General features: G+C 36.0%; 1 protein-coding gene across 1 annotated transcript in view; it reads right to left on the bottom strand.

The window, feature by feature from the left end:
* Positions 1-21800, bottom strand: part of CFAP47 (cilia and flagella associated protein 47) — an 890592-nt gene that overhangs the window by 315292 nt on the left and 553500 nt on the right. Inside the window, 1 exon segment of the mRNA XM_078146130.1 lies at positions 20895-20998. Within this exon segment, the coding sequence (XP_078002256.1) occupies positions 20895-20998 (104 nt within the window).

Raw genomic sequence — 21800 nt, 5'->3', positions numbered from 1 at the left:
ATTTCAACTCATTTGGCCTCAATTTACTCAACTATAAAATAAGGTTTTACTAGATGACCTCTATAGTTGCTTAGAACTCTAAATTCATGATGTTTGATATTTTACTTTAGATGTCCAACATTCATTTCTGGGCCATGGCAATATAATAAAAAATCTTATTATTCTAATTGTTCTGCAGATTAATATTATACTAGTAAAATTATAAGAGGAATATTTTATATAAATAAATCAAATAAAATGTCAAAATTAACTTGGGAGAATAAAATTAAAGGATATTATAGAAAAAGTAAGAAGGTCAGGGCTTGGTGCCACCATATTTTAAACTATACTTACAAAACAATAATTGTCAGAACTATTTGATGAAAACAGAAATGTAGAAAAAAGTAAATAGAAATGTAGATTTGTGGAAGTAATTCTATAAACAAGATTTATAAATAAATCACTAGTAATGTAGTGTTTGATGAGCCTAAGAACACAGACTACTGATTAAGGAATTCCCAATTCTGTGAAACAAACTAAAAACACTGACTTAGATCAACATTTTGTACTCTAAACCACAATAAATTTAAAATGAATAAATTATAAAAAAAAGAAGTGTAGAGGATAAGAATCTAGCAACTATCTTTAGAAAAATGTCTATATTACTAAGTTGTTTTATTTAATCTCACAAAATAATGGAAGTTTATTTTTGTTTCCCATGTAATTAATTTTAGGCAATTTTGCCTATCAAAGAAACAAATAGGAATAAACTATCCAAATGTTGTTTGGATTCACTGAAAAAGAAAAGGGAAGTGTACTTGTAATCTATTTTCCCATTAGTTAAATTTGTCACAAGATCTTCAATAATTTTCTTAAGAGTAATAGTACTGGTGAAAAGGCAGCAACTCCCCTGAGCTCTCCCCTAAATTCCTCCAAACACCTTGAAATAATTCCATAAAACAATTCCTGGAACAAAAGAATTCATAAAAGGATGGAGTGAAGTAATTTTCCAGCCAAAGAAGGTCAGCAGGAAAGGTCTGTTGCAACTGGGTAAGACAGGAGCATGGTTCAGCACAGCCCCCCAGCTCCAGCAAACTTAAATCAGGCCTTGGGAGGCACTGAATCAGTGGCAGTAGCATCTGCTTGCAGACCTTTCATTCCACAGGGAGGGATATGAACAACTGATCAGAAGGGATTACAGGCGTCTCTTGGCTGGCACTGAGGCGGGACTCTGTTGCTTTGTCCATACTCAGATCTGGGTAAAGTCCTGGGTGGCAGTTGCAGGGCAAGGAGGAGCACTAATACAACTGAGTTTGTGGCCAAAGTGGAGTAGGAACCCTTCTCACAGTTCCAAAGCAGAAAAGAGTGTTTGTGGTCATTCACAGAACAAAGCACAAGCCAGGATCATAACTCCTTGGAAGAACTGAAAACTTACAAGTCCTAGAAGTATCTCTGAAAACAGCTGCACAAAACTAGTAAAGCTTGGGACAGTGTGCCTTCTGCCCTGGAAGCAGAGCCTCACTTTAACAAAGAGTCAAAAATCAAGAAACAGAGTAGAAAAATAAGCAAACAACAGAAAAAAAAATATTTAACCAAAGAAAGTTACCATAGTGACAAGGAAGATCGAAACACTCAGAAGAAGATAACAAAGTCAAAGCTCCTACATCCAAAGCTCCCCCCCCAAAAAAAAAAAACATGGATTGGTCTCAGGCCATGGAAGAGCTCAAAAAGGATTTTGAAAATCAAGTAAGTGTCAGCTAGGTAGTGCAGTGGATAGAGCACCGGCCCTGAAGTCAGGAGGACCTGAGTTCAAACCCAGTCTCCGACCAAACACTTGACACTTACTAGCTGTGTGACCCTGGGCAAGTCACTTAACCCCAATTGCTAAAAAAAAAAAAGAAAAGAAAAGAAAGAAAGAAAAGAAAATATCAAGTAAGAGAAGTAAAGGAAGAATTGGAAATAAAAATGAAAATGATGCAAGGAAATCATGAAAAATGAGAAAGGGACAAAAAATTCTGAAGAAAATACACTCTAAAAAACGAACTACTCTAAATGGCAAAAAATTCACAGAACAAAAAAGATCCTTAAAAAGCAGAGCTCACTGAAGAAAATAATTCCTTAAAAATTACAATTAAACCAATGGAAGCTAATGACTTTATGAGGTCTCAAGAAACAAAACAAAATCAAAAGAATGAAAAAAAAAAGAAGAAGACAATGTCAAATATCTCATTAGAAAGACAACTGACCTGGAAAATCGATCCAGGAGAGATAATTTATAAATTATTGGACTACCTGAAAGCCATGATCAAAAAAAAAAAAGAGCCTAGCCATTATCTTTCAAGAAATTATCAAGGAAAACTGCCCTGACGATATTCTAGAATCAGAGTGTAAAATAGAAATTGAAAGAATTGCAAGCAGCCAGAAAGAAATAATTCCAGTATCGTGGAGTCACAGTCAGGACAACACGAGATTTAGCAGCTTCTACAATAAAGGATCAGAGGGCTTGGAATATGATATTCCGAGGGCAAAGGAGCTAGGGTTATAACCAAAAATCACCTACTCAGCAAAACTGAGTACAAATCCTTGAGAAAAATGGATAGTCAATGAAATAGTGAACTTTCAAGCATTCTTAATAAAAAGACCAGACCTGAAAAGAAAATTTGACTTTCAAATACAAAACTCAAGAGAAGCATAAAAGTTAATCAGGAAAAGGAAATCATAAGGGACTTAAAAAGGTTAAACTGATCACATTCCTACATGGGAAGATGATACTTGTTACTCATAAAAAAACTTTCTCATTATTAGGGCAGTTAGAAGAAGTATATATAGACAGTGGGCCCAGGGATGATATCTTAAAAAATAAAATTATGGAGTGAGAAATAGGAATGCACTAGAAGAAAGGGAAAGGGCAGGGTAAAATGGGGTAAATTATCTCGCATAAAAGAGGTAAAAAAAAGGAGTTTACAGTGGAGAAGAAGAGGGGATGTGGGTGAGTGAACCTGACTCTCATCACATCTGGCTCATCAGAATTGCTCGAAGAGGAAATAACATACACAGTTAATTGGGTATAGAAAATTTATCTTGTGCTACAGGAAAGTAGAAGGGGAAGGTGTTAGAAGGGGGTAGGATGATAGAATAGAAGGCAGATTGAGGAAGTTGGTAGTCAGAAGCAAAACACTTTTGAAGAAGGGCAGGGTAAAACAAGAGAGAGAACAAAATAAAATGGGGAAGAGGATAGATGGAAATACAGTTCAACTGTAACTGTGAAAAAAATTTTGAAGCAAATTTCTCCGATAAAGGTCTCATTTCTCAAATTTGTAGAGAACTGAGTTAAATTTTGAAAATAGGAGCCATTTCCCAATTGATGGTAACATCCCTGATAACCATGATGGTTTGGTTATTAATCTAGAGATATTCATCCTGGAAAATGTAATCAAGCGGGTATTGCTAACAAGAAAATTAGTAGAGGGGATGGAATTCCAGAAAGCTGAGCTATTTAAAATCCTAAAAGATGATGCTGTGAAAGTGCTGCACTCAATATGCCAGCAAATTTGGAAAACTCAAAAGTGGTCACTGGGTTAGAAAAGGTAAGTTTATCTCCCAATCCTAAAAGAAGACACCAAAAAATGTTCAAATGACTAAACAAATGTTCTCATTTCACATACCAATAAAGTTATGCTTAAGATTCTGCAAGCTAGGCTTCAGCAACACGTGAACTAAGAATTACCAGAAGTACAGACTGGTTTTCAAAGAAGCAGAGGTAGTAGAGATCAAATTACTAACATTCACTGGATTATGGAGAAAGCAAGGGACTTCCAGTAAAACATCTATTTCTGCTTAATTGATTATACTAGAGCCGTTGACTGTGTGAATCACAACAAAATGTGGCAAGCCCTAAAAGAAAAGGGAGTTTCAGATCACCACATTTGTCTTTTCAGGAACGTATCGGTGAGTCAAGAAGCAACAGTTAAAAGTGAACATGGAACAACTAACTGGTTGAAGATTGCAAAATGAGTATATTAAAGTCTTGCCACCTTATTTATTTAACTCATATGCAGAGTGCCTCATGCAAAATGCTAGATTGGATAAATCAAAAGCCAGAATTAAAGTTGCCAGGAGAAGTATTAACAATCCCAGCTATGCTGGTGATACTACTCTGATGTCAGAAAATGAAGAAGAATTAAGAAGGTTCTTGATGAGAGTGAAAGAGGAGAGTGTAAAAGTTGACTTGAAGCTTAACATTTAAAAAAAAAACAAACTAAGATCAGAGGAACTGGTTCCATCACTTTCGAGCAAATAGAGGGAAAAGAAATGGAACCAGTGTCAGACTTTATATTACTGGGCTCAAAGATCACTGCAGGCAGCAGCTGCAGCTATGAAGTTAAAATATGCTTGCTCCTTGGAAGGAAAGCTATGGCAAATCTGGACAGCAAATCAAAAAACAGAGATATCACCTTGCTGACAAAGGTCCATATGGTCAAAGTAATGGTTTTTCCAGTAGAAATGTGTGACTGTGAGAGTTGGAATTTAAGGAAAGTTGTTTTTTTGTTGTTATCATTTTTCAGTCACATCTGACTTTCTATGACCCCATTTGGTGTTTTCTTGGCAGAGGTACTGGAGTACTTTGCCATTTTCCTTCTCCAGCTCTGAATGCTGCAGAATTGACACTTTCAAATTGTGATGCTAGAAAGTTATCTTGACAAAACTCGATTAGTCTCTGCCCTATTTCATTTTGTACTCCAGCAACAAACCTATCTGCTATTCTGATTATCTTTTGATTTCCTACTTTAACATTCTAATCTCTTATGATTGATGCAACATTTTTATTTGTTGTTATTCTAGAAGATGTAGGTCTTCATAGATTTGAGCAACTTTGGCTGCTTTGGCATCAGTGGTTAGAGCAAAGATTTGTATTACTATGATGTTGAATGGTTTGCCTTACATTCAAACAGATATCATTGTGTCATTTTTGAAATTACACCCCATACTGCTTTTCCCACTTTTATTGACTATGAGAATTACTTCATTTCTTCTAAGGTATTCTTGCCCACTACTGTGTAATATGTATGTATATTTAATGACCACCTGAATTAAATTCACCCATTCCAGTCCATTTAATTTCACTGACACCTAAGATGTCAATGTTTAAAATTTCTATCTCCTTTTTGATTACATCCATCTAGCATACACTGATTCATAGTTTTACATTGTAACTTCCAATGCAATATTGATCTTTGCATGTTGGACTTTCCAATCATCACAAGATACAACCATAGCTGAGCTCTCTTTTGGCTTTGTCCTACCTGTTTCATTCTTTTCAGAACTACTTGTAATCATCCTCAAATCTTCCCTAATAATGTGTTGGACATCTTTCCACCTGAGGGACCCATCTTCTGATGTCATTCTTTATCATTTTAATACTGTTCATGGCGTTTTCTTAGCAAAGATACCGAAATGGTTTCCCATTTCCTTCTCTAGGGGATCTTTTGTCTGAACTCTCCATTGTGACCTGCCTATCTTGATTAACTTTGCACAACATAGCTCATAGCTTTGTTTTGTTTTGCTTTGTTTTTTAAGCTATGAAAGCCATCTACAAATACAGTGATACAGGAGTAGCTCTAAGACTATAAGCTAAAAAAACAACATTTAAAAGAAGTTTAAGTCTGAATAATTATAAAACCAGTAGTAGTACCAGAGAAAAGATAGTGTAACATACTTCCTTTCTCATGACACAATTTGGAGGGGACTACTAGGACAGAAAGTTATATGGAGGTGGAGCCAAGTTGGCAGAGCAGAGGAAGCTGCTGATCTTTCTCAACATTTCCATCCAAACAATTTTTAAAATAATGACTCAAATCTAATTCTGGAGCAACAGAACTGATAAAAGGTTGAGGTGAAACATTTTTCCAGACCAAAACAACTTAGGAGTTCAGAAGGAGAGGTCTGTTACTACTGGGGTGGGGACTGACAAAGAGCTCACATGGTGGCAATACCAGCTGTGGGCCTTGGAGGTGGCAACAGCAGCAGCAAAAGCTTTGAGAATTCTCAAGTCAGAGATGGTCAGAAAAAGATTACAGGGGACCGCTGTGCTAGCACTGAGTGAAGGACTGGATGCTGTCTGGCAAATCCATTGCACGTACCCACTTCCCAGTCACAGATCCAGGACAGAGAGAAGCACTTTCACCCCCAAGGAAACAGTGGTCCTGAAGAGCAATATCACTTATGGTTGAAAGGGATCAAGGGCCCATCCTGTATAAGAATAAGAGCACAGTCCAGGAAAACAATGACTACTCCTCTCCCATAATCACATCACCTTTGGAAGCACTGAAAACTTCCAACCCTCCAAGACTACCTCTGAAAGCAGCAATGCAGAAAAGCCTGAAGCTTGGGATAATGCCTTCTCACTCCCACCCTGAGGATAGAACCCAACTTTAAGATAAAGTTCAAACTCAAGAAATAGGCTGGAAAATAAGCAAACAAAAAAGAAAAGCCTGATAAAAAAAAAAAAAAACTACTCCAGTCACAAGGAAAATCAAGACACATGCTCAGAAGAAGACGAAAATGTCAAAACAGTTAAAGCAAAGCCTTAAAGGGGGAAAATGTGAATTGGTCACAATCTCAATGAGAATTTTTGCAAGACGTAAATTTTTTTTTAAATCAAATAGGAGTAGTAGAGGAAAACAAATAGAAAAAGAAATGAAAGCAATCCAAGAAAATTACGAAAAGATAATGCAAAAAAAAAAAAACTGGAAAAAAATAACACATTGAAAAAGGCATCTCCCAAATAGAAAAAGAGGTAGAAAACTTAACTGATGAAAAAAAGGCACAAAATTACACTGAAAAAAATAATTCCTTAAAGATTAGACTTGAGCAGATAGAGGCAAATGACTCCATAAGACATAAACAAAATTTTTAAAAGAAAGAAAAAAAAGAAGAAAACATAAAATATCTAATTTTTTTTTAAAAAATTGACCTGGAAAATAGGTTGAGGAGAGATAATTTAAGGATTATTGGACTTCCTGAAAGGCACAATCAAAGAAAGAGTCTAGAAATCATTTTTCAAGAAATAGTAAAGGAAAATGGTCCTGATATCCAAGAACCAGTGAGTAAAATAAAAATTAAAAGAATCCACACAGCATCTCCTGAAAAAGATCACAAAATGAAAACTTCCAGGAATATTATAGCCATCACACAAGGTTTAACAGCTACAATTTTAAATAAATTTAGGGCTTAGAATATGATATTCCAGGAAACAAAGGAGTTAGGTTTTACAACCAAGAATAGGCTGCCCAGCAAAATCAAATATCACTGTTTGGGGGAAATGGGCATTTAGTGAAATAGAGAATTTACAAGTATTTCTGATAAAAAGATCAGAACTACATAGAAAATCTTATTTTCAAATACAAAATTCAAGAGAAGCACCAAAACGTACTGATGTTCACATTCTTATATGAGAAAATGATATATGTAACTCCTAAGAATTTCATCAATGTGGCGATGGAACCAAGATAGAGTAGAAAAGGCATGGACTCACCTGAGCTCTCTCCTTGCAAATTCCTTTAAATAATGGCTGAAAACAAATTCTAGAGTGGCAGAAGCCACAAAAGGACAGAATGGAAAGAATTTACTAGCTGAAGACAACTTAGAAGTTTGGCAGAAAAAGATCTGTTGCACCAGGGTATGAGTGGATTACAGTCCAGTAGAGGCATGCCAGCACAGACCAGACCTCAGCAAACCAGGAGCAGGACTTGGGGATACTGAATCAGTGGCAGCAGTGGTAGTTTCTTGACCTCTCAGCTCACAGTTGGTAAGGGGGTCAGACAACTGGTCAGGAGGAAATGGCAGGCTTCCTGTTGCTGGCAACTCAGGAGGACCTTGTTGCATTGTCTATACTTGGATCTGGGTCACAGTCCCGTGTCTCAGTTCCAGGGCAAGGGAAGGCACTAGCACACCAGAGCCTGTGGACACAGGGGAGCAGAGCAAGAACCCTGGTCACAGTTCCAGGGCAGAAAATAGTGCTTGTGGTCATTCACAGACTAGTGCACAGGACAGGGGAGTGATAAACACAGCTCTCCCTAGATCATCTCATCTTGAAACAACCATAAACTTACAGGTCTCCAGAATTACCTCTGAATACAGTTGCATAAAAAACTTGAAGCTTGGGACAATCTCCATTCTGGAAGCAGAGTCCCACTTTAGCATGTAGTTAAAAATCTAGAAATAGGTTGGAAAATAAGCAAACAGAAGAAAAACATCCTGACTATAGAAAGTTACTATGGGGATAGGGAATATCAAAATATACACTCAGAAGAAGACAACAAAGTCAGAACTCCTAAATCCAAGGACTCAAAGAAATATGTTAATTTGTCTCAGTCCATGGAAGAGCTCAAAAATGATGTTTTAAAATTTTGTTTGTTTATTTGTTAGCTCATTTTTTTAAGGCAATTGGGGTTAAGTGACTTGCCCAGGGTCACACAGCTAGTATGTGTCAAGTGTTTGGTCTGAGGCTAGATTTGAACTCAGGTCCTCATAACTTAAGGGACGGTGCTCTATCCACTGTGCCACCTCAAAAGTGATTTTATAAATTAAGTAAGAGAAGTAGAAGAAAAATTGGGAAGAGAAAAGAAAGTCATGTAAGAAAATAATGAAAAAAAGAGTCAACAGCTTGGCAAAGGAGGCACAAAATAATACCGAGGAAAATAGCATCTTAAAAAACAGAATAGACAAAATGGTAAAAGAAGTACAAAATGCAGATGAAGAGAAGAATGCCTTGAAAAACAGAATTGGTCAAATGGAAAAAGTACAAAAATCGATTGAAGGAAAGAACTTCTTTAAAAAACAGAATTGGATAAATGGAAAAGGTTCAAAAGTTCAGTGAAGAAAACAATTCCTTAAAAATTAGAATTGTGCAAATGGAAAATAATTTTTCCTTGAGACATCAAAAATCAATCAAAAGAATGAAAAAAATACAAGTCAATGTGAAATATCTCATTGGAAAAATGACTGACATGGAAAATAGATCCAGGACTATCTGAAAGCCATGATCAAAAAAAGAGCCTAGATATCATCTTTCATGAAATTATCAAGGAAAACTGCCCTGATATTCTAGAAACAGAAGGTAAAGTAGAAATTGAAAGAATCAACCAATCACCTCCTAAAAGTGGTCCCAAAATGAAAACTCCCAGAAATATTGAAGCCTAATTCCAGAACTCCAAGTTCATGCAGAAAATATTGCAAGAAGCCAAAAAGAAACGATTCAAATTCAGTGAGGCTACAGTCAGAATAACACAAGATTTAGTAGTTCCTACATTAAGAGACCAGAGGGCTTGGAATATGATAATCCAGAGGGCAAAAGAGCTAGGATGACAACCAAGAATCACCCACCCAGCAAAACTAAATATAATCCTTCAGAGGGAAAGTGGATATTCAGTGAAATAGAGAACTTTCAAGAATTCCTGAAGAAAAGACCAGAACTAAATAGAAAATCTAACTTTCAAATAAAAGACTGAAAAGAAGCATAAAAAGGTGAATAGGAAAGAGAAAATAGAGGATTCAAACATTCCTACTTGGGAAAATGATACTTGTAACTGAAAAACTTTCTTTAGGGCAGTTAGAAGGAGTATATATAGACAGAGGGAACAGATGTGAGTTAAATATGATGTGACGATCTAAAAATAATAAAATAAAATTTAGGAGTGAGAAAGAAGAATGCACTGAGAGAAGGGGAAAGGGAGAGGGAGACTGGGGTAAATTATCTGACATAAGAGACTAGAAAGACATTTTACAATGGAGGGGAAGGGAAGGGAAGGAGGGAGGGAGTATATGAACCTTACTCATTGGACTTGGCTTAAAGAGGGAATAACACACACACTCAGATGCAGAAATCTATCTAAACATACAGGAAAGTAAAAGGGGAAGGGTAAAGAGAAGGAAGAAGGAGTTGATAGAAGGGAGGGTGAATGGGGGAGGTAAAAATCAGAAGCAAAACTTTTTTGAGAATGGACACAGTGAAAGGAGAAAGAGAGTCAGATAATCAGGGGGAAAGTAGGATGAAGGGAAATACATAGTTGTTCATCATTACTTTGAAAAAAATTTTGCAGCAAGTTTCTCTGATAAACATCTCATCTCTCAAATATATAGAAAAACCAAGTCAAATCTGGAGAAATAAGAGCCATTCCTCAACTGAAAAATGGTCCAAGGATTAGAAACAAGTAGTTTTCAGACAAAGTAACCAAAGCTATTTATAAGCACATAAAAAAAATGCTTAAAACACTATTGATTAGAGGAATGCAAATTAAAACAACTCAGAGCTACACCACACATCTATCAAATTGGCCAATGTGACAGAAAAGGAAAATGACAAATGTTGGAGAGGATGTGAGAAAATTGAGACATTCATGCACTGTTGGTGAAGTTGTATACCAATTCAATTCTGGAGAACAATTCTGGAGAACAATTTGGAACTAGGTCCAAAGAGTGATAAAACCAGGCACACCCTTTGATCAAGCAATACCACTACTAGATCTTTATTCAAAGAGATAAAAAAAAAAAAAAGGAAATGGACCTACATGTACAAAGATATTTATAGCACCTCTTTGAGTGGTGGCAAAGAACTAGAAATCAATGGGATGTCCATCAATTGGATAATGGCTACACAAGTTGTTGTATACGATTGTGATGGAATACTACTGTACCTTAAGAAATGGCAAGCAAAATGCTGTCAGCAAAACCTGGAAAGACTTACATGAACTGATACAAAGTGAAATGAGCAGAACCGAGAGAACATTGTACAGAGTAACAATAATATTATATTGATGATCTATTATGAAAAACTTAGCTATTCTCAGCAATACAATGATTCAAGACTATTCTAAAGACCTTAAAATGAAAGGTGGTGCTCATCTCCAGAGCAAGAACTGGGGGAGCTTGCATGCAGAATGAAGATACTTTTTCCTTGCTTCATTTTTCTTGGGTTTTTTTGGTCTGTGTTTTCTTTCCCAGCATGACTTACATGGAAATGTGTTTTGCATGGCTACAGATGTATAACCTATGTTAAATTGCTTGCCATCCAAATGGCAGTAGGGGAAGGGAAGGAAGGGAGAGAATTTGGAATTCAAATTAAAAAAAAGAAGAATGTTAAAATTGTTTTTACATGTAATTGGGGGGAAATAAATTATTAAATATCAAAAATAACAGTCACATGAAAAACTCCTCTAAATCACATTTGATTAGAGAAACGCACATTAAAACAACTCTGAAGTAGCACCTCATACCTATTAGACTGGCTACTATGACAAAAGGAAAACGTAAGTGGTAGAGGGAAAAATGGAGAAATGGGGAAACGTGCATTGTTGGTGGAGTTGTGAATTTGTAAAACCATTCTGGAGAACAATTTGGAGCTGTCCAAAGGGCTATCAAACAGTGCATACCTTTTGACCCACTAGTACTATCTCTAGGTTTGTATTCCAAAGAAATAATAGAAAATGGAAAAGGACCCATCTATACAAAAATATTTGTAGTATCTCTTTTTTGGTGGCAAAGAACTGGAAATTGAGAGGATGCCCATAAATCTGGAAATGTGTGAACAAGTTGTGGCATATGATTATGATGGAATACTATTGTACTATGGGAAATGAGCAGGATAATTTCAGAAAAACCTGGGAAGACTTATATGAATCGATGCAAAGTGAAGTGAACAAAACCAGGAGAACATTGTAGACAGTAACAGCAATATTGTAAGGATGATTATCTGTGAAAGACTTAACTACTCTTATCAAGACAAGGATCTAAGACAATTCCAAAGAACCCATGATGAAAAATGCTATACACCTCTGGAGACAGAGATCTGATGAACTCTGAGTGCTAACAGAAGCATACTTTTCTTACTTTCTTATTTTTTGTTTCGTATGTATGTGTTTTCTCTTGCAACATGGCCGATATGAAAATATGTTTTGCATGACTTCACATATATGATCAATAGAATATTGCTTGCTTTCTCATTAGGTGGAGGAAGTAGGGGAGGGAGAGAGACATTTTGGAACTCAAGATTTTTAAAAACGAACATTTAAATGTCTTTACATATAATTTATAATTAATGAAGAATTTAAAAAAAGAAATGATAAACAGTATGCTTTTAGAAAAACATGGGACGATGTATATAGACTGATGCATTGTGAAGTGAGCAGAACCAAAAGAACATTATACAGAGTAACAGCAATATTACAACAATAATCAGCTGTGAAAGACTTAGTTACTCTTATCAAGACAATGATCTAAGACAGTTCCATAGGAACCAGGATGAAAAATGCTATCCACCTCCAGAGAGAGAACTAATGAACTCTGAGTACAGATTGAAGCATGTTTTTTGTTAACTTTCTTTTTTCTTGCTTTTTTTTGCAACATAGCTAATATGGAAATGTTTTGAATGATTTCACATGCATAATTGATATCATATTACTTGCCTTCTCAATAAGAGAGGGAGGGGAAGAAGGGAAGGGGTGAATATGGAACTCAACATTTTTTTTTATAAAAAGATTGTTACAAATAAATTTTAATTAAAGTAGTTTCTGATAAATGTTTAACAATTCACTCTCTAGGTAAAAATTAATATATAACTGCACTCTTTTAAGTTAAATTTGCATTATGACATCTTCTCCATTTCTTTCTTAAGACTAGACAATCAATAAAACAATATTAATCACAATTAATTCTGAGGTGTAAACCCTTGAACTGAAAATTTAACAAATCAGTTCTCTTGAGTTTTTTCAAGTTGTCTCCAGAACACCCTTGGTTGTATGCATTAACAGATATAGTCACTATAGTGGAAATTTTTGCTTAATTACTTTTCTTTGTCAGAAGGGGGGGTTTGATCTCATAAGGAGAAGATCCTTTCTCTATAAATGACAGTGACACAAAGGCAAAGGTCTCAATAAAATTTTGTGGATGTTTTTTGGTTTAGTTTTTGTTTGTTTGTTTTAGAAAGAGAGTATAAAAGACTAGGTGGGAAGAAGAGACTGTACACGTCTGTGGAGCACTAGGCTTGAAGTGAACAGATTGCAAGTATGGTGAAAGGTGAGCAAATGAAGGCAATGGTCACTCTTAAGAAACTTGATTCACAGAGTTAACAGGAAGAGGAGCTGAGATTTGACCATTATACATTCATGGAAGAATAGCTGATTGTTTCCCTTACTGATCAAGGTCCTGTGATGACTGGGCACAGCACCAATACAGGTGTATAATAACATCATAATCTAAACACAAGAAAGCTGTGAGGGTAGATACTGAATGTAAAAGACACAAATTCTGTCTGGATAGTATTTAGGGCCCCAGGCCTAAGAACTCGTACTAGGAGCCATCTCTGTAAGTTAATGCTAAAATTGAGGAACACCCAGACAATACTAGCTAAGTCTGGAGAGGCCCAATGCCATTATGCTAATCTCTAGGTGATGAATTATTTGCCAATGACAACTCATAAAATTAAGCAAAAAACAAACATCCTTAGTCGTATAAAGCCCCCTTTTGATTATGCAGTGTTAGAGGGAACAGAGTAGAAAAGGGAACAGAAAATTAGTTGAGAATAAAGAGTAAAAATGAAATAGGTTGTTCGTTTGTTTGTTTTTTTAAGTTAATATTAAATAACATATTCAAAATGTGATGGGAAGCAACCAAGTAACAGAGTGGATAGGGCACTGGGTCTAGAGTGAGGAAGATCTGAATTTAAATACGAACTCAGACATTTATGAGATATGTAACCCTGGGAAAATCCCTTAGCCTCTGGCTCCCTCAGTTTCTTCAACTGTAAAATGAAAATAAAAATAGTACTTACTTCCCAGGATTGTCATCAGGATCAAATGAGATATTTGTAAAACACTTAGTACAATGTCTTGTACATAGCAGGCACTATGTGAATGCTTACTCCTTCCTTCCTTTTTTTTTTCTTTCTATTTCCTTCCCATAAATATGAGATCTTTGTTCAATGACCAAAAAGTAAGTATATTATTTATTGCAGGAAATAAATCACATAGATCTTGGCATTCTTGACATAAAGCCAAAAGCTAATAATAAAATGTGGGAACTTTTTTTTTTTTTACAAAGCACATCCTAGAGAACCTCTTAGGAGAGGAAAATCAAGAGATTGGTGACATTGCTTTTCTCGTGCATCCAAAAGGAACAAAGTTCATCATTTCAAAGAACACTTTGTTATCTGGTCTTGCAATGGTTGTAATGGTTTCAAATTTTGGTTGGTCATTTGTACTGCTCCAAGTTCTAACTTCATCCCCTATGGCAAAGTAATGATGCATAGCCAAAAAATAAACAAGAAGAGAAGTAAGCTCTTAGTGTCCAATCTTGGGGTCCCTGTCATACTATGAAATGGGTCTGTCTTTATTAGCCACATATGAAAATACCTTTTGAAATGCTGGTGGGAGTACAATATAAAAGGAGCAGATGGGTGCTATGGATTACAACATTCTAGGTTAATATCTAAATGTGAGATTCTTTTCCAGTGAAAGGAAGTTAACTAGGTATGTTATTTAAACTGGAGGCATATCTTTGTGCCACCTTTCTTTTCCTCCCTCTTTTCCTTTCCTTTCTTCTCCTCTTTTTCTTCCTTCTTCCTTCCTTCCTCCTTCTCTCTTCTCCCCTCTTTCTTCCCTTTATATAGTATTTTGACATTTACATTGCCTTGAAAAATTCAGATAATCTTAAATTAACATTCCCAAGATCAGTGAGTGTTTTTGTCCCACTCTTGCTTAAATTATCTCCATCCCTTCTAAATTCTTTAAAGAATAACTGTCACTTTCATATACATGATACAAGTCATAAAAGATGTATTTTATGTTCAGTATATTTGAATTGCACAGTACACTTCAGATTGTCACAATTCAAGTAGAATAAGTATCATTGATAGTTTTACTTCTCTAAGAAAACAAGATACATTTTTCCTATTACTAGAAACTATAATTCTACAAATTTAGAACTCTTTCTTCTCTTACCAAAGTACAGTTGTGATTTTGCCCATCAGAAACTAGATGTATGCTCATCTGTAACAAATCCTCTCTCTCTCTCTAGAAAGGAGGAGGAGGAAGAGGAGAAGAAGAAGAAGAAGAAGAAGAAGAAAAGAAGAAGAAGAAGAAGAAGAAGAAGGAGAAAAAGAAGGAGAAGAAGAAGGAGAAAAAGAAGGAGAAGAAGAAGGAGAAGAAGAAGAGGTGAAGGAGGAGGAGGAAGAGGAGGAAGAGGAGGAAGAAGAATAGTTGGAGGAGGAGGAGAAGGAAAAGGAGAAAAAGAAGAAGATATTTGACCACATGGGAGAAGTGAAGCTGGACTTACTCCTTTATCAAATATGAAGAAAAAAAATCTTACAGTATAAAAAAAAGCCTCAAGTTGATTGGGGACTATAGAAATAGATAATTTTTTTTTAATTCCTAGAAGTGCTTGCCTGACTATATCGGCATGCCTAGGAGAGCTGAAGCAGATTTGCCAGAGGGGTAGGAACAGAGAGAAACTGTTGGGATTTTGATATCAGGCTTAACAGTAAAGTAAATAAAGTACAGCAGTCTAAGACAGGCCGATAAATAATACAGAATATTAAAACAAATTGTTCCACGAACAATTGAAAAGCACTAGAGAAAACACAATACACCTAGGAATAGGAGTTTCTTCATTTCTGATTGTTCTGAAAAGTAATCTTTCTCAAATTCACATTATTTTTTTTTACTTAATTGGATTTATAATTATTTTAATAAAGTTATTTATACATATATATCAATATAGGTATGCATATTTACAGAATCTCAAATCAGAGTTACAAATAACCTCTGTAAATTTTTCCAGTTCAATTAAATGCAAAAACATTTACTGTATCTAGCAGTGAAAGGTACTATTCTAGGCACTGTAAGGAAGAAAGATAGGTATTATTTGTTGCTCACAAATAGCTGATAGCAAGACAGGAAAGAGGAGGCTTGTAGCAGTGGGGGACCTCCTCTCCTACATGGGATCCTGTATTCACATTTTCACAAAGAATCATAGATCCTGTCCCACCACCAATGAATTTACCTTACTCTTGTCACACAGTTGGTACAATCAGCTTAAAATCTTTTAATTAAACAGCATTGTAATAATTGTCACAAAAAAATCCCTCCTTCAACTTATGATGCACTTTCCCATAAATACCCACACATCAGTGGATAGAGTAAGGCATACATAAGAAACACATGTAGCCAGAGCAACTAATGGCTCCATCACTGAAGAACTGATTATCAATGTCATCTGATCATGCAGTTGTACTGTTCTCACATAGGCCTGTTTCCTATTAGGTTTGGTATCTTTCCTGCATGTGTTGCTTCCTGCTGAGCCTTGCTGATCGTGGATTAATCTCTAGTTTCTGCTTGGCATGACTGCTCAGCTGAGTGTTAAGTACTTTATCTCAGATGTTGTTGTTGTAGTGGCTGATGGCCCAGAGTCTAGACACATAATTTCTGTTGGCCATTGTTCTCCACTATCAGTTTTGGGATTCCTCTCTTCCAGACTATACACTGCACTTGTCAGTAATGACCAGAACCTCTGTCTTAAGACAAGACTGACTGACAGCTCTAACAGAGCAATAGCAATCATGTTGAGACCCACAGGAGTTCAGAGTCTGGCAGAATATCCACAGGCCAAAACTACATCTTCTATTTCCAATACCTATACCTCTGTAAAGAAATCAGCCCTTGGGGCAGCTAGGTGGCACAGTAGATAGAGCTCTGGCCTTGGAGCCAGAAGGACCTGAGTTCAAATCCAGTCTCAGACATGACAGTTACTAGCCCCTGGGCAAATCACTTAATCCCAATTGCCTCACCCCCCCCCCAAAAAAAAGGCAAAAAAAAAATTATTAAGGGGCAGCTAAATAGTGCAGTGAATAGAGCACCAGCCTGGGAGTCAGGAGAACCTGAGTTCAAATCTTGCCTCAGACACATAACACTTACTAGCTGTGTGACCGTGGACAAGTCACTTAACGCCAATGCCCAGTCAAAAGATTAAAAAAAAGAAGAAAGAAGAAGTCAGCCCTCAGTTGCAAATATCTTTTAAAGTGAGGGTTAGACCTTCCCAAGATCCTGTCTGAATTTTAATGCAGGTGAATTTAAGCCAGAAAAAAAAAAGGTAAGATCAGCCATGATTCACCTATCTGATCCAAATTCTTGTTCCCTTTTTAATCTGTCTCCGTCAGAGTCAAAGGCCTGTAGTGGTGGTGTTCTATTCTGGCCACCCAAAAGCCTCACTATAGTCTTCAAAACAGATACATATGTAATATAATATAGACCTTCCCCCTGATTTCAGGCAGGCAATGAATTAATTAAAACGCAAAGAAGGAAGGTAAGTGACTTGCCAAAATTTACACAACTAGGTAGCGGTGGAAGGAAGACTAGAATTGAGGTCTCCTAATGTTAAGAAAAATGTCCAGGGAAGCTAGCAACTCAAAACCTCAACATCACCCTCTTTATTACCACTAAGTGGCATTTTTTCAGAGAAAGAACAACCAAGAGCAGAATATTACTAGCATATCTCCGCCTACTTTTCCCCCACCACAGTATGAAGGAAAAAAAGAAAAGTTCTTATCAAATAACCCATAAGCCAGCAAATGAACTGCTAAAGCATATCAAGGAACATTATTTGCTATTCTATTATAGATCATAGATATGTTATCTGATTGTTGTAATAAATGTCAACAAAGTAGCTGTTACCAAAACATGTTCCGTTATATGGTATCTTGAGTAGTATTTTCAATTCCATTCAACAGGCATTTTAAGGTCCTATTATATGACCATTGTTCTAATATGATAGCATAGGCTTTCAATGGGAGAGAGAGAAAGAGAGAGAAAGAGACAGAGACAAAGACAGAGAGACAGAGACAGAGACAGAGACAGAGACAGAGACAGAGAGCTGAGAAAGCTCAAACAGTACATATAAGGAACAACTTAAAACAACACAGCCAAGCTCTTCCTCTAGAGAAGTAAACAGAATAAACATAAAGTCAAATACTTGATGGGGTCACCTGAGTGAGGCTTCTCTCCATTAATATAAATGATAATTGTTCACATTTCAATAACACTCAAAGGTTTACAAAGCTCTTTCCTTACAGTAACTCTGTGAGGTATGTATTACAAGCATTCCTGTGCCAATGATGAGGAAATTGAGGCTTACAAAGATTAAGTGATTTAAGGTCACACAGCTACTAAATGTCAGTGGCAGGTTTCAAACACAGATCTCCTGACTCCAAATCCAGGAATCTTTCTACTATACTATGTTTCCTTTCAGTAACAATAATCTTCACTAAACAAGATTTGACAGTTCATACAAATAAGAGACTTACCCATAAATAAACAATACAGAAAAGATTCCTGTTTATAATGATACTCAGTAATAGCCACTGTTATAGAAAGTTGTTATTGTTGTTGTTGTTGTTGTTGAGACATGTCCAACACTTCATGACCCCATTGGGATTTTCTTGGCAAAGACACTGGAGTGGTTTGCCATTTTTTTCTCCAGTTTATTTTACAGATGAGGAAAGTGAGGCAACCACGGTTAAGTGACTTGTCCACGGTCACACAGCTAGTAAGTGTCTGAGTCCAGAATTTCAGGAAGATGAGTCTTCCTCATTCCAAGCCCAGTACTCTTTCATTGATTCTAGAGACTTAATACTCATAGTATCCACTATGCCATTATTTAATTCAAATATTATACTATTATTGCTTCACATGGAGATTGTTAGTAGCATCTTTTTTATTCACGTCAAGTCAATAAGCATACAGTACGTAAGGTACGGTGGATTTGAAGATGAAAAAAATCAAAGCCCCTATTGAATACTTACAATTTAGGAGGGAAAGTGCAGGCTTGAAAAGAATGATGTTATTGACATCAGGAGATATAGATTCAAATCATGACTCTAATATTTGAAATCAATTTTACTAGATATGCAACCCTGGATATAGCATTAAACTTCTTTGAGCCTCAGTTTTCTAATCTCTAAAATATAACACCTGCCTCACATGGTGCTGTAAGAAAAACATATTAGGGGGAATGAGAAATGCACACAAAATTATTATTAGGGAATAATTAAATGCAAAAACAAAGTTAAAAAGGAAAAAATAGTGTTCCAAGAGATTGAAAGAGAGAGGGATCATTTCTTGCAAAGGATCGGAGAAAGCATCATGGAGCAAAAGGTTCCTGAGTAAAGTCTTAAAGAAGAGGTGCATAAAAATAAACAGAGATATGGAGGAATCCATTCTAGCCTTAGGGGATTAGTGTGTGAAAAAGCATGGAGGTGGGAGATATTTTTTCCATTATTTACAAATTGAAAGTGACAGCACTTCTTGATAAAACATGCAATACATATTTTGGGTCTTTTAGGTCAACAAGAAAAACAATGACTACCAAACTATAAGAATTTACAAAATTCCATCCAAGGGCAAAATGAACGACAGAAGAACCTACATCAAGTAATATCAGGATTATTCTTTGAGATACTCTATTGTATAAAATATTATGCTCCTATATGAATGTTTTAAAAATAAAAGTTACATTAAAAGAGGAAAAATCAAAATTAAAATGTTCTCTAAAAAAATTAAGCATGTTTCCTTGAATTCTTTTAAGAATTGAGAAAGCGAACATTTTCCTTTCCCCAGTAATCCAAGGAAAAGATTTAGTAATGTTTTAATCATCCATGTATGTTTAATCCTATTAATCATGGCAGTTATTTGAACCCCATATTTATGCAGATTGTTCTGAATACATTTTCGCCCAATTTGCAAAGGCTAATGTAGCAACTAGGTTGAATTCATACTGAAATGTGCCTAAAGAGCTTATTGTTACATGCTCATTTTTTATAGGAATTATATAAGGACAAGGACTTAAGCTAAGGTTAAGTTAGCTCCAGAAGATTAAATTTAAGACACACACCCAAAGAATGCTAAATAGTACAAGATACTACATAGCTAATAGGTTTTTGCATAAGCAATTGAGGTTTATGATACTGGATTTAAGAGGAGGATTTTAACAACTTCTCCAAAATGATCGCTTACGCATGGCCATTTTTTTCCCCAAAGGTAGCATTAGAGCATATAAGAAAAAAAAAAAAGATTTATTTATTGAGGGAATTGAGGGGATTAGAAGAGCAAGTGGTAGCGAAAATTGAATGAACCACACTGACTCCATCTTGTGACTCAATTCTGGAGTTAGCTTGGTTTTCTTTGTGTTGAAATTGTGTCTAGTCCAATTTCTAACTTGTGAGAAAAATTTGTTGAATTATGGCCATTTTCAGTGGATTTTATTCCATTGTTTGAACCAATCCCTGCAGATCAGGTAAGTAGTACCACTTCTATCTATTGCTTAGAAATCCTTAAATGAGGATTTAGTTTATGATGACCAGAAATCCAGTCAGATCCAAAGATTGGTGCAAAAAGCTTTCTCACAAATGTACATCTCAAGCAACCCTTATGTCTTATCTAAAAACTGGCCCCATACTGATCAACCTATTGTTTCCATGTTCCTTTGATTGAATGTGAACACTTGGGAGGAATGGGATGCTTCTTTTTCTGATTTCAAGGAATTGCCCCTGTTAGCTCTCTCCCTAACAACTTGGAAATTCCCTAACCTTTCCTCCAATCAGAAAGCAGATGACCTAATTTTGTGTCCTTATTATTTCCTTTTACTTGTCCTTATCTGACTGTTTTTAATGCATAAAAGTCTGTCTCCCCCTGTATCTGGGATCCAGTGCAAAAGCTTAGGAGGCCTTGTCCTGGTTTGTTGGGCAATTGCCATGAATTACTTAATAAATTGACATGCTCAGAAGCTTGAACCTGTGTTTCCTCAGTCATTTCATCTTTCACCCACCACATTAGACAGTAAAACAGTCTTTGGAACATTTTAAAGGGACTTACCAAGGTGGCACAAGTCACTTCAATAGTATCTACAGGTGGTGCAGGGAAGCTATTAATTTCGAGGAAAAACCAGACTTTTACATGTGAAACACTTCCTTTGTTATCTGGAAAAATAAAATCACAAAATGTTTTTATTAAATTTTCCTAGTATGAGTTATCAGTATCTGTACCATATAAACATTCCCCTCTTCTCTTATTACCACAGATCAGACATTTCTATGTTATTCCTTTCTAGCTACCATAAAGTACCTTAAGGTAGATTCAAATTGTATATGTAAATTATGATGGAAGAAAGAATGGCACAAAGAGGAAATGTCTACCTCATGGGGTATTATAGGAAATGGCAAATCCAGAACAGGAGGCTGGTGGAGAGGGATGGGCTAGTGTTGATGAATGATGCAGTAGTGTGTTGGAGTCAACCTCTACCCACCATAGTCAACAGTTAAAGTTTTGGTGTGAACATTTACACCTCAGAAATTGGCTAACTACAAATCAGCATTTAATTTATTCTTTTGTTGATTCTGAAGACTTAAGAAAGTGATGGAGAAAATGTTGATAATGAAGATTAAACTCGAAAGTGTGTACTGCATAGACTTCTGTTTTTCAGAGTGCAGATCATTTAAACATTCACTAGCACTCCCTTGCATTGGGGCCACTGAAGGCAAACTAATTCACATTTTGTCTAGGGTCTCTCCTGATCAATGACTAAGGATCATCAATATTAAAGACATCAATTTTAAAGACCATTTATAAGTTTAACTTTGGCAAAATAATAGCTAGTAGCCAGATGGCTTATGCAGAGGATAGAGAGTGTTGGACTTGGAGTCAGGAAGACCTGAGTTCAAATTCTGCCTCAGACACTTGCTAGCTATTTGGCACTTGCCAAGTCACTTAACCTTTCTCTAC

Source organism: Phascolarctos cinereus, unplaced genomic scaffold (genome assembly GCF_003287225.1).
Source record: "Phascolarctos cinereus isolate Bilbo 61053 unplaced genomic scaffold, phaCin_HiC Scaffold_726;HRSCAF=1367, whole genome shotgun sequence".
Lineage (NCBI taxonomy): Eukaryota > Metazoa > Chordata > Mammalia > Diprotodontia > Phascolarctidae > Phascolarctos > Phascolarctos cinereus.
This window is presented reverse-complemented; position numbering and strand designations above follow the sequence as displayed.